Raw genomic sequence first — 12,631 nt, 5'->3', positions numbered from 1 at the left:
ATGGTCAATCCGCCTAACCTGCACATCTTTGGAATATGGGAGGAAACAGGAGCACCCAGAGGAAACCTACGCAGACATGAGGAGAACGTGCAAACTCCACACAGATAGTCACCCAAGGTCGGAATAGAACCTGCCACTGTGAGGCAGACGTGCTAGCCACTGTGGCACCGGGCCATCCATGTTACAACCTTGGTATTGTATTTGACCCAAAATAAGTTTCCAGTCACACAGGCACTATCACTATGACTGCTTATTTCTACCTGCATAACTTAGCTTGACTCAGCCGTGGCTTTGACTTGTCTGCTGAAACCCTCAAATGTGCCTTCGTTACCTCCAGACTTGATTATTTTCATGCAATCCCAGCTGGCTGTTCATTTTCTCACACACAGACTTATGCTCATAAGATACTCTACCGCCTGTGTCTTTACATGTTCCGAATGTTATGCACCCATTGCCAGTCTTTGCTAGAATGGAAGTCAGCGAAGGTCAGCAATGTCCAGGTGTTAAATAAACCCTGTGTGTGTAGCCTCCTCAAACCCTACACACCTTTGAAATCTTTATGCTCTTCCAATTCTGTTCTCTTGCGCATCTTTGATTTTAATTTCTTCACCATTGGCGACTGTGCTTCAACAATTTTCTCCCTATGCTCATAGCAATTTACCCCTAAAATTCTCTGCATCTTTCTTTTAAAATGCTCCCTAAAGTCTATCTCTGAACAAGTTTTTAGAATCTGTTCTGATAGTTTTTAATTGACCGTTCTTGTTAACTCCCTTGAGATGTTTTACTGCATAAAATGAGTTGCGTAAATTTACGACCATGAGAAAATGTCTAAATAAGCAAACCTGCATCCAGCATGGATTCCATCTGTCAGGTATATACAACCTATGATTGATCAGCACTTCCCTATAGTCTAGTCACTTTTTTGTTTCAGTGCTGATTTTTGGCTCCTGCTACACTCAGTGATTTGGGCTGGGAATTAAGTGACTCAGTGCTGCTGCTGGGTATGAGGAAACAACTCGCAGCATCAAGACAGCAGGCAAGAAATTACTGATGGGCAAAAGGAACTGAAAAATATGCAAAACAGAGGCGAGCCAAACGCAGGAAAAATTTAAAATGGAGTACGGCTGGAAATCAGCCAGAAATTGTGAAAATGCAAAGGTGGTCACAGCGTATGAAAAGTTAACCCCAACCTCTCATTTACAATCCCTCAGTTGTCAGGTTTTGTCGGTAGTTGTATTCCCAAACACACATTCATTTGTTATGCCATTTTGCCTCTACCACACAATTACCCCAGTTTTCTACTCGAGAATTGAAGAAAAAGAAGCAACACATTAAAACTTGAAGCAAATCTCTAATTTTCAAAAGACCAATCTAATATGCAACCACACCTCTGGTTGCTATTATATCTCCATTCATAGAAACTAGTTTTTTTACACAGGGTGGTTGGGTGTCTGGAACTCACTGTCCGGGGAGGTAGTAGAAGCAGATATGATAGTGATGTTTCAGGGGCGTCTGGACAAATACATGAATAGGATGGGAATAGAGCGGTATGGTCCCCGGAAGGGTAGGGGGTTTTAGTTTGGTCGGGCAGCATGGTCGGTGCAGGCTTGGAGGACTGAAGGGCCTGTTCCTCTGCTGTAATTTTCTTTGTTCGTTGTAGAAGTAGGCCATTTGGCTCTTTGAGCCTGCTCCGCCATTTATTATGATCATGGCTGATCATCGAATTCAATATCCAGATCCCCTTTCCTCCCACATCCCTTGATTGCTTTAGCCCCAAGAGCTATATCTAAGTTCTTCTTGAAATCAGGCAATGTTTTGGCCTCAACTACATTCTGTGGCAGTGAATTCCATAATTCACCACCCTCTGGTGAAGAAATTTCTCCTTGCCTCAGTTCTAAAAAGCTTATCCCTTATCCTCAAACTCTGACCCCTAATTCTGGACTCCCCCACAATTGGGAACATTCGTTTTGAATCTACCCTGTCTAACCCTGTTAGAATTCTATAAGTTTCTATGAGATCCCCTCATGCTCTAATAAGTTCCAGTGAATATAATCCTAATCGACTTGGTCTCTCCTCATATGACAGACCTGCCATCCCAGGAATCAACCTGGTAAACCTTCACTGTACCCGTTCTATAGCAAGGATATCCTTCCTTGGATAAGGACACCAAAACTGCGCACACTACTCCAGGTGCGGCCTCACCAACGCCCTATACAATTGGAGCATAACATCCTTATCCCTATACTCAAATCCTCTCGCCAAGAAGGCCAGCATACTATTTGCCACCTTTGCTGCCTGCTGTACCTGCACGCTTACTTTCAGCGACTGATGCACGAGGAATCCGAGGTCTTGTTGAGTATCCACCTCTCTGTTTATCCCATTCAAGTAATAATCTATCTTCCTATTATTGTTACCAAAGTGGATAACCTCACATTTATCCACATTACACTACATCTGCCAAGCCAGGCATTCATTGACTTCCATGCAGTGAAGCTATTCCTGGTTCACTCAGCTGTGCCTTTGGATTACTGGACGATTCCAGTCGTTGCTTTGAATCAAGCTATATCACGTCATTAATGTTCACTCGTGTGCACTTAGTATTGAACTGTGCATAACCTGGAAAAAGTGACTCTGCAAAAATTGGAACATAAAGAAATATTGTAAAGCTGGTGATTTTTGGAGTCTGAACAGTGGAGGGCATCAGGCAGCACAACTGGCAAAGATTTGAACTGATTCCTTTCCCATTAGGTGGATGATGTATTACATTAGCTGCACTTGAACTCAAATTCTCGAGTATGCAAAGTGTATTCATTGAGTAGAATGAACATACTGATCTAACTGGTATGCTTGGCTGTCCTGTAAGTCACTGCCTTCTGAGGCAGGGCAGAATGAAGTCAGTAGCAAACTACAATTTGGGGAGCTCAAATTGGAATGCGATTATTTTTTAAAACATAATAATCTCTAGACCTGAATTTCCAGTTTTGCAATGGTTAGATCTTCGACAATATCTTGCAAATAAATGAATTTGGGGAAAGGCAAGAAAGTAGTAGAGTTGAGGTCACAGCTTATTGAATGGCCTTACTCCTATTGCTTATGGTCTTATGAAGAGGATGGAGTTTGTGGTAGGAGCTGAAAATGATGATTTTGGAACTCCTGATGTCTTAAATATCTCCTTGGGTTTAATGTGTGGCCTCCTATGAGGGTGGATTGCATGATGCACCGCATTTTATGGCATTGATGTAACCATTTAGCAATTGGATCGGTTAGAAAACAGTTCTCTTAATTTCCAGGTAGATTTTCCAAGGGTGTTATATTTATGTGCCTGTGCACCCTTGTAATATATTTAAATTATTTTCTCTCCAGACTGCAAGTGACAAATATGAGTCTGCGGCAACATCAGAAAATGCTACCAAATCCAAGAAGAAAGATAAGAAATCTAAAAAAAAGGACCTGGACGAACTTAAGAAGGAAGTGGCACTGGTACTGAACAGTATTTCATTTTATTTTCTCTTGAGTGGGCATATTAATTATATTTGTTGTTTTTAATGTCTCCTTGATCAATGTGAAAACTGTTTGAGATTATCTAATGCGCAACTTTCCTTTTCCAGGATGATCATAAAATCAGTTTGGATGAACTTCAGCACAGATATGGTACAGACCTGACTCGGGTAGGTAATGCTCATCAGCGGTTACTTATTCAGTAATGTTCTGTTTCTGTATTTTCTACAAATGTCATGTTTAGTCTGCGGACTTCTAACTAATGTCGATAGAAAATGGTGTGTGCAGTTTTAATAAATCACTATGTCTGCACTCCATGCGCACACTACCAATGTTCAGCTCTGCCTCTCCCATCTCTCTCAGTTCCTGTGTTGCCTCTGCACTGTTCTGTTGCTTGTCTGACACCCTGTTTTGGGATGTGCTGCCATTTCATCGAATCCCTACAGTGCAGAAGGAGGCCATTCGTCCCATCAAGTCTGCACCGACCACAATCTCTCCCCCCAGGCCCTATCCCCATAACCCCATGCATTTACCCTAGCTAGTTCCCCTGACGCTAAGGGGCAATTTAGGGTCAATCCACCTAACCTGCACATCATTGGACTGTGGGAGGAACCAGAGCACCCGGAGGAAACTCCCACAGACACGGGGAGAATGTGCAAACTCCACACACACTGGCCAAAGCCGGGAATCGAACCTGGGTCCCTGGCGCTGAGGCAGCAGTTCTAACCACTGTGCTACCATGCTGCCCTGTTTCCTTCTGTTTGAATATTGAGATGTCCAAAATTATCATTTTTAGCTCCTGGCACAAACTCCATCTTGATAAGATCATGATCTCTTTTCCCATTCTAATTCGGCCAAAGTCTGTCTTCATACCCTTATAATTGTCTTTATTTAACTTTTAAACGCTAATTTCAGAACCAGGTTCCCACTGTTAAACTGAATGCAAAGCTCAATGGTATAATCACTATTACCTAGAGAATCCTTTACTAGAGGTCATTTATTAATCCTGTCACATTACACATTACTAAGTCTAAAATAGCCTGTTCCCTGGTTGATTCCAGAACATATTATTCTAAGAGATTGTCCTCGATGTACACCATGAGCTCATCTTCCAGGCTACCTTTGCCAATTTGATCGTCCAATCTAAGTGATGATTCAAATTCCCAATATTATCGCAGTACCATTCTTCAAGCCCCTACTATTAATTTATTCAACAGTGTAGATACTGTCAAGGGTCTATACACCACTCTCATCTGTGCCTGTTTTTCTTTGCTATTTCTTAACTCCACCCAAAGGACAAGGCAGGGTAGCAATCCATGTAATGACAAGCAGAGTATAACAGGAAGGACATGCCTCCAATTCAACAGGGCTTGACTGACAACTTCAGGAGCATGCTGCACTGCACAGTTCTCACCCAGCCTGAGTGGGAAGGTCTGGCGATACAGGATTGAAAAGACCCCAGAGGCAAGGAAGGAGGAGCTGAGCAGCCATCTGTCTGTGATTGCCACCCTGCGGAAGTTCGGGCCTTGTGTTTCAATTTTGATTGAGACATATTGCAGGGTGCAGGTTAAACCAGCCCAAGCACAAAGGAATGTTTTTTAACCTCAAAATGACCACAAATTTCATCAAAGCTATGCTTTTTCCCCCATGAAAGAAAACTGTCTCTGTCGCACTATTTATACAATGATAGGAGAGTTCAGGAGTTCAAGGTCATTGTGTCCTCTTCCCTGAAGAATCACATGCGCAATAAAGTTTGTGTCAGTAGTTTCAGCTCTGAATAAGACTTCCTGGTTTAGTGATTAGAAATTTTGAAAGCTGTTGCGTTGCAGATTATATCCTGCTTGGTTCTGCAGATTATCCATTGCAAAATAATTTAATTTCCTGTAATCCCTTACAGTTCAATTGTAATGTATTGTCAGTTGTTTTATATCACATATATACTGGCCTAAATCTTCCAGTCCCTCCCACTGCAGGAAATTTTGCAGGCAGGACAGTAAATATGATAGTCGAGCCAAAGGTCAGTTGACCTTGAGCTAGTGACTTCCGTTCCCTTGGTGGGCGGGGACTGGAAAATCACACCCAACTTTAAAAAAAATTACTAGATCTCACCTTTTCTAATTTGTTGCCTAGTCACTCCTCTTGATAAAGTGTGTTGCACTTTATCATTAAAAACTGTTTGGTTTACGAGCTTGGAAAACTAATCTTGCAGTTTAAGCTATTCCATTTTAGTTAAAACAGAGACTTGACAACTCTTCCGGATCTAGTTGGGCAAGTTCCTCAGTCTGTTTCGCAGGGAAAGTTATGACTATTCAGAATCGCATACCTAATCCTCAAAGTGAAAATGAGTATTTCTGCAACCTGGGCTTAACTGAGTGACAACAAAAACAGAAAAATGCTGGAAAATCTCAGCAGGTGTGGCAGCATCTGTGGGGAGAGAATAGAGCCAACGTTTCAAGTCTGGATGACCGCTCTGACGAAGGGTCATCTAGACTCGAAACGTTGATTCTACACTCTCCAAACAGAGATTCTGCTGAGATTTTCCCACATTTGCCATTTTTGTTCCAGATTCCAGCATCCGCAGTATTTTGCTTTTACCATAGCTGAGTGATCATTGATTTTTGGCCTTGGACTTAGTAAAGTTCTGCTAAAGGTTTGCTGTCCAAGGAAAGCTCAGCGGGGACTCTGAGTTTGTTGTGACGGGAAGAGGAGGAGGAGAAAAAAACTAAACTGTATTTCTATACCCTTTGTCCTCGTTCATTTTGTCCAAACAATGTGTGCTTATTATTCTTTTTCTCATTGGACTATTTGGATCAGGGAGCATTTCTTAGTTTGTAAATGTAGCTCGAATGATTCCTGTGGTAAATATGTTGCCCATTGTGGAACAGTGTCATATGGATAAGAAATACCTAAATTTAACCTCCACTGCTAAGAATGTGTTGAGGCACAACAGTGCTACTGAGCTAGGGTGGAATTGGCTAAGGATCTGAATCTTTATTGGTTTCCAGTGATCGGTGCTGCATAGAGTCTACCTTGATGCAAATGAGAATTGGGTTTGGTTATTAAGACCTGGTCGCTGAATAGCATGGTAAGACTTAACTGCTTGGGTTTGTCCATGAAGCACGACCAGTTAGCTGAGCAGCTGGAGTGGTGGACAGTCTGTGCCTTTAGAACGCTAATGAAGTAAGCTGTCCTACCATTAGAAGAGGGGAGAAAAAGTATTTAAAAATGTGAAAGAAGGCTGCCGTTATATTGGTGCTTATGTTGATATTTGTCTTTTTAGGGCCTCACCAATGCTCGTGCCAAAGAAGTTCTTCTTCGTGATGGTCCTAACGCACTAACACCTCCACCCACCACTCCTGAGTGGATAAAGTTCTGTAGGCAGCTGTTTGGTGGCTTCTCAATCCTACTGTGGATTGGTGCAATTCTTTGCTTCCTAGCCTATGGTATTCAGGCTGCAATGGAAGATGAGCCAGCCAATGATAATGTGAGTGAAACCATTTCCCTGCCTATCGTTTAAATTATGCCGTTAGAATCATGTTGCCATTTTGGTTTTAATATATTTTTCTCCTTGTGTGGATCTTATGATTTCTGCAGTTATACCTGGGAGTTGTATTGTCCACCGTGGTCATAGTAACTGGCTGTTTCTCATACTACCAAGAAGCTAAGAGCTCAAAAATCATGGACTCTTTCAAGAACATGGTGCCTCAGGTATGTAATGTCTGTGATCCAACTAAACAAGAGATATTGATCTGAAAAGTGTAATTTATTATATATCTACAGTGACAATTTGATTCCCCCCTCTCCAGCAAGCCCTTGTTATCCGAGAAGGTGAGAAGAATACCATCAATGCTGAGCAAGTGGTTGCTGGAGATTTGGTGGAGGTTAAAGGTGGTGACAGGATTCCTGCAGATTTGCGAATCATCTCTGCACATGGTTGCAAGGTGTGTATGGCTACAAGAGTATCAAAATGATGGGTGTCCCCTCTAACGTGGACCTTGCAATGCAACAGATTCAGAGGTCTGTGTGTGCAGCCTGTGTATTCCCTTTGTTTAGTTGTGCTTCAGTTTTTTCTTAACTTTATTCCTTCATGGGTATTGGGTGCCGCTGGCTAGGCCAGCATTTACTGCTCGTCGCTAATTGCCGTCTAGAATGTGATGAGCTGCCTTCTTGAACTGCTGCTATTCATACGTAGGTCCCCCAGAATGTTGTAAGCAAGTAAGTTTCAGAATTTTGACCCAGCAACAGTGAAGGGACCTTATTAAGTTGCAGTTGTGCATCTTGTAGATGGTTCACACTGCTGCCACTCTGTACCAGTGGTGGAGGGAGTGATTGTTTAAGTTGGTGGATGGAGTGCTAATCAAGCGGGCTGCTTTGCCCTGGATGATGTCAAGCTCTGGAGTGTTATTTGTGCTGCACTCAATCAGGAAAGTGAAGAGTTTTCCATCTGACCCCTGACACGTGCCTTGTAAATGGTCGACAAGCTTTGTGAAGTCTAAGTGAGTTGCTCAACAGAGTTCCTAGCTTCTGACTTGCTGTTGTAGCCAAAGTATCTGGGTGGTCCAGTTCAGTTTCTGGTCAATGGTAAGCTCCCAGAATGTTACCATGATAACTCTATTAAGGTGATTTATATGTTCCCAGTTCAGTTCTGGGGCTACTTCAAAAGAGTCTGTGTCTCCCCTGAGGTTATAAATATAGCCTCGGAGTGAATTTGGAATTCCAATTCATGATTCAATTGTACAAACGTGAAATGATCCTTCCTAATGCACTTGTGTTTTCATTTAGGTGGACAATTCCTCATTGACTGGAGAATCTGAGCCTCAGAGTCGGTCACCTGAACGTACCAGTGACAACCCCCTGGAGACACGAAACATTGCTTTCTTCTCCACTAACTGTGTTGAAGGTATGACTAAATTCCTATTGGGATAATCCAGTCAGATTTGGCGTATTAGTAGCACTCTTGCTGCTGAGTTAGAAGATGGTGGGTTCCAGCCATACTGAGCCCTGAGCACATGGTCTGACTGACACAATAGTGTTGCATTGAGAGAGTGCTGCAATTACATTCAGTGGATCTCTTAAGGTGGACACACAAACTCCTCGGCATTTATTTGAAAAAGTTCATAGTGGCCTCCTGATGTCCTGGCCAGCCTTTATCCTTTAACCAACATCCTCAAAAAGATCTCTAATTTCTTCTGGTAGGTCTTGTGCGACAATTGGCTACCACGCAATCCAACAGTGACTCATTTTGAGAGCATTCAATAGAACGTGTAAAACTGCATAACCTGAGGTTTTCAAAGACATTTATATCGACAAATGTATTTATCTTTCTTGAAATATTGATGTCAAACTTGCTGTTTGTGTAGGTACTGCTCGAGGTATTGTCATCTGTACGGGTGACCGCACTGTCATGGGTAGGATTGCAACTCTAGCATCTGGACTGGAGGTTGGACGGACTCCAATCGCTATTGAGATTGAACATTTCATCCACATCATTACTGGAGTAGCAGTGTTCCTTGGCGTGTCCTTCTTCATTCTGTCCCTCATCCTTGGATACAGCTGGCTTGAAGCAGTCATCTTCTTGATTGGAATCATTGTCGCCAATGTGCCAGAAGGCTTACTTGCTACTGTCACGGTATGAGATGGCTTTGCACTTTGTAGACTCATTTTCATCCTCACCCACGAAGTACTCTAGTGGAGCACATTGTACATTTGTAGAGTCTGTCCAATTTTCATTCCGTTGATTTCAAAGTACAAGCGGCATCTTTTGAAGAAATAAGAAGAAAATGATCAGGGACCTCAGGCAAATGAGATTGACATAAAGTCCCTTGTCCCCTGAAGTAACTAAAAAGTTGAGCAGCATTTTTTTTTTGGAGACTTGCTGAAGAGTTTTTAATAAAAGGAGGACAAGGAAAGTTTGACCAATTTTCAAAGGAGGAAGTAGTTATTGAAATTGATTTGTTTATTGGGTGCATTAGTTAATATGCTGTGACACTGGCAGTATGAAACATTAGCCTTCTATCAATATTTTTCTCCTCTCCAGGTGTGTCTAACTCTGACTGCCAAACGTATGGCACGGAAAAATTGCCTGGTGAAGAATCTTGAAGCTGTGGAGACACTAGGATCAACCTCCACTATCTGTTCTGACAAGACTGGAACACTAACACAGAACCGAATGACTGTCGCTCACATGTGGTTTGACAACCAGATCCACGAAGCTGATACTACTGAAAACCAGTCAGGTTAGGGGAATCGTTTCTTTTGTATAAAGTGATTCCTTCTTTCAAAACGCAGATTTCACTAGCTGCATCTTTTTAGAAAAGGATCTCAACGATTGTTGGTGCCTTGCCTGAAACTGAGATAAATGTACGTATTTAAATGGTGAGAAATCACCATAAAACCCCAGTAATTGTAGGTGGCTTTGAGTCTTTTACCTGAGTACTTGCCTTGTTGTTTAAGTGAATTTTGGCAGCTTCCAAATTTTGAGCTGCAACTTAGTGAAAATCATGTGAAGCAAGTAGTCACTTTTGATAATGAAGTATAAAAGGGGGAAAGGCGGGTGACCACAGATTAAATTTATTAACCAGTCTGAACTATTGACACACAGCAATTATGTAATTCAGGGGAGCTTACAAGCCTTCAGCACTTGGGAACATTGAGTTAACTGCCTTTCCCTTTTCACCAGACTGCTCTCTGCTACCTGTATAAACATGTGAACTAACTGCAAGGGAAAGTGTGGTTAACTACCCTGCAGATTGGTTCATGTTGGCTTTTTCCTTTAAAAAAAAACACACCCGAGTACTCTCCTTACAACTTAAAGATAAAAAGTTGCATAAGATTGAATGAGCCCCCCCCCCCCCCCCCCTTCCAAAGAGTGATATCAAAGAGATTTAACTATCAATGCTTGGTTTTTTTAGGTGCTGCTTTTGACAAGAGCTCTCCCACTTGGGCTGCGCTGTCCCGTGTGGCTGCATTGTGCAATCGTGCCGTTTTCCAAGCGGGTCAAGAAAAATTGCCAATTCTGAAGGTGAGTTTAATTGCATGCCGTGATTTCCAATAATTTCAAACCTATGCTCTCACTACTGCACGAATTCCATGGTTACGACAAAGTGCAGCTCAAATTTGAGCGTTTGTCAGATTCAGTCCAGAGGTGATGATCAAGTATCTACGATGCATAATATGTTGCATTCTGCAAGGAAAATTTGGGTTTAATTTGTTAATTTTCAGCCTAGTGTAAACAATAAAATTGTGCTGTTGAGATTTTATTAAAAGTGACCTCAGGTGGTTCTGAAATTAAGCCTCTAGACCTGGATTATTCACAGCTACTTTTGTATTTATGCTGTTTCAGTTTGAGTTCTTAGTGTGACAAACATGAACTGGTCTCTTTCAAACTGATAAATCTCAGTAGCAGGCTTGCAGACTCTCAGTGCCACTGAGATAAGAGAGTCAGGTTTAGCAGCATAAATACCAGGTTCAGAATTAAGCGGTGCCAACATAAAAGCTGCTTTAGGCTTGGAATTTTATTCCAATTTGTCTGCTTTTGGAGTGATGTTGCTCATGTTTGCATTTTATATACTAAGCTTGTGAGGTGGATATTTAAATTGCAAAACCTCTGCATTCATGGCCGCACAGTGAAACCTGATGTACTATTACATCTAATTTTGAATAATGAGGAATTCTTGAGAGGAAACACTTGGATTATTGAATTCAAGCTTTTATTTCTGTGATGTTAAATCAACCACCATTAATTGTACTTCCTATTTTCATGTAGCGAAGTGTTGCTGGAGATGCTTCTGAATCTGCCCTCCTGAAATGTATTGAACTGTGCTGTGGATCAGTCCAGCAAATGAGGGACCGAAACCCAAAGATTGTGGAAATTCCATTCAACTCTACCAATAAATATCAGGTACTGAGGCAATTCTGAAGAGTTGAGCGCTACTTTTGGGAGGCCTGGAAGCAAGAATGCTATGCTGTGTAGGTGGTGGGGTGGCAAATAAACCTCTGCGACAATGCAGCAGTCGTTGGTGATTTTTGAGACAATGAAATAAGACTCAAAATCAACTACATCTTTCAGCTGCACCAAATAGTATGCGGTGGTGGAGGAAAGTTTCTCTTAGCCCAGAGTTAACAATCCAGCACAAGTTAACTTGAAGTGTCAGAGTTGGCATAAAGTTGATTGTTATAATCTGGGCTATCCAGTTCCATTTAACTTTGTATGAATAAATGACTTGTCCCCATCGGTAGAAAATACAGAACCATTTTCATTTTGCCTCCCGCTTTCCACGGCTTTGGTAACCTTTTCAGGATTGCAGTGAAACTAATATGCATTTCTGCTTAAAGATAAAGGAGCTTTTATTTTAAGGAGACTTGATCTATCTTGTCTACCCGCTGCACTCTTTTTCTCTCTCTTCGTTTCAAAAGCTTTAACTTTTGTACCTGGTGAGGTTAAATACATTTTCACCTGGTGAGCGGGTTAAAAATCTTTCAGCAGATGCAATTTACTGATGTTTCTGACTTTCTAAAGTTTCAATAATTCTGCCCTCAGCTATCTATCCACGAGAACGGAAAACCCGAAGAAAGTCGCTACCTGTTGGTGATGAAGGGGGCACCAGAACGAATCCTAGACCGCTGCTCCAAAATCCTTCTGAACGGTGAAGAACAGGAATTGAATGAGGAGATGAAAGAAGCATTCCAGAATGCTTACTTGGAGCTGGGTGGCTTGGGAGAGCGAGTGCTCGGTAAGGAATGAGGCTTGGGTCCGTGGCATGGGGTGGTAGTGACGGAGGAGGTAATGACCCAAATACAGCGAATATTTGAGCACTTGAGTCTCTTGAATATTAAAGCATCGGAAAATTAATGGATTTGATTCTTTTAAATGTTCTTCAAAAAAGTAACAGTCACAGTTTTAATCTTGGTCTTTGTTGCTTTAGTTGATCTGATAGGGTAAGGAGTGTCACATTTGAATCTTGCAAAGTGGAAAATCAGCCAGAGTTTTCAGGGAATTGATCAATTTTTAAAACATTTGTATTTTAATACCTGCAGTTATATTACTGTCTAATAGATCCAGGCATCTCGCAATGAATTGATTTTTTTTTTTGATTATGCGATGAATGCTATGTAGGCAAAATCGTTTTCTGGC

The 12,631-nt window shown here is 41.7% G+C and overlaps 1 protein-coding gene across 1 annotated transcript in view; it reads left to right on the top strand.

Annotated features, from left to right (window-relative positions):
* Positions 1–12,631, top strand: part of LOC144506479 (sodium/potassium-transporting ATPase subunit alpha) — a 46,988-nt gene that overhangs the window by 21,211 nt on the left and 13,146 nt on the right. The window contains exons 2-12 of the mRNA XM_078232658.1: positions 3,364–3,480; positions 3,609–3,668; positions 6,779–6,982; positions 7,093–7,206; positions 7,305–7,439; positions 8,281–8,398; positions 8,859–9,127; positions 9,536–9,734; positions 10,410–10,519; positions 11,264–11,398; positions 12,038–12,230. Of these exons, the coding sequence (XP_078088784.1) occupies positions 3,364–3,480; positions 3,609–3,668; positions 6,779–6,982; positions 7,093–7,206; positions 7,305–7,439; positions 8,281–8,398; positions 8,859–9,127; positions 9,536–9,734; positions 10,410–10,519; positions 11,264–11,398; positions 12,038–12,230 (1,654 nt within the window). The remainder of the gene's footprint in view (positions 1–3,363; positions 3,481–3,608; positions 3,669–6,778; positions 6,983–7,092; positions 7,207–7,304; positions 7,440–8,280; positions 8,399–8,858; positions 9,128–9,535; positions 9,735–10,409; positions 10,520–11,263; positions 11,399–12,037; positions 12,231–12,631) is intronic.

Source organism: Mustelus asterias, chromosome 17 (genome assembly GCF_964213995.1).
Source record: "Mustelus asterias chromosome 17, sMusAst1.hap1.1, whole genome shotgun sequence".
Classification (NCBI taxonomy): Eukaryota; Metazoa; Chordata; class Chondrichthyes; order Carcharhiniformes; family Triakidae; genus Mustelus; species Mustelus asterias.
This window is presented reverse-complemented; position numbering and strand designations above follow the sequence as displayed.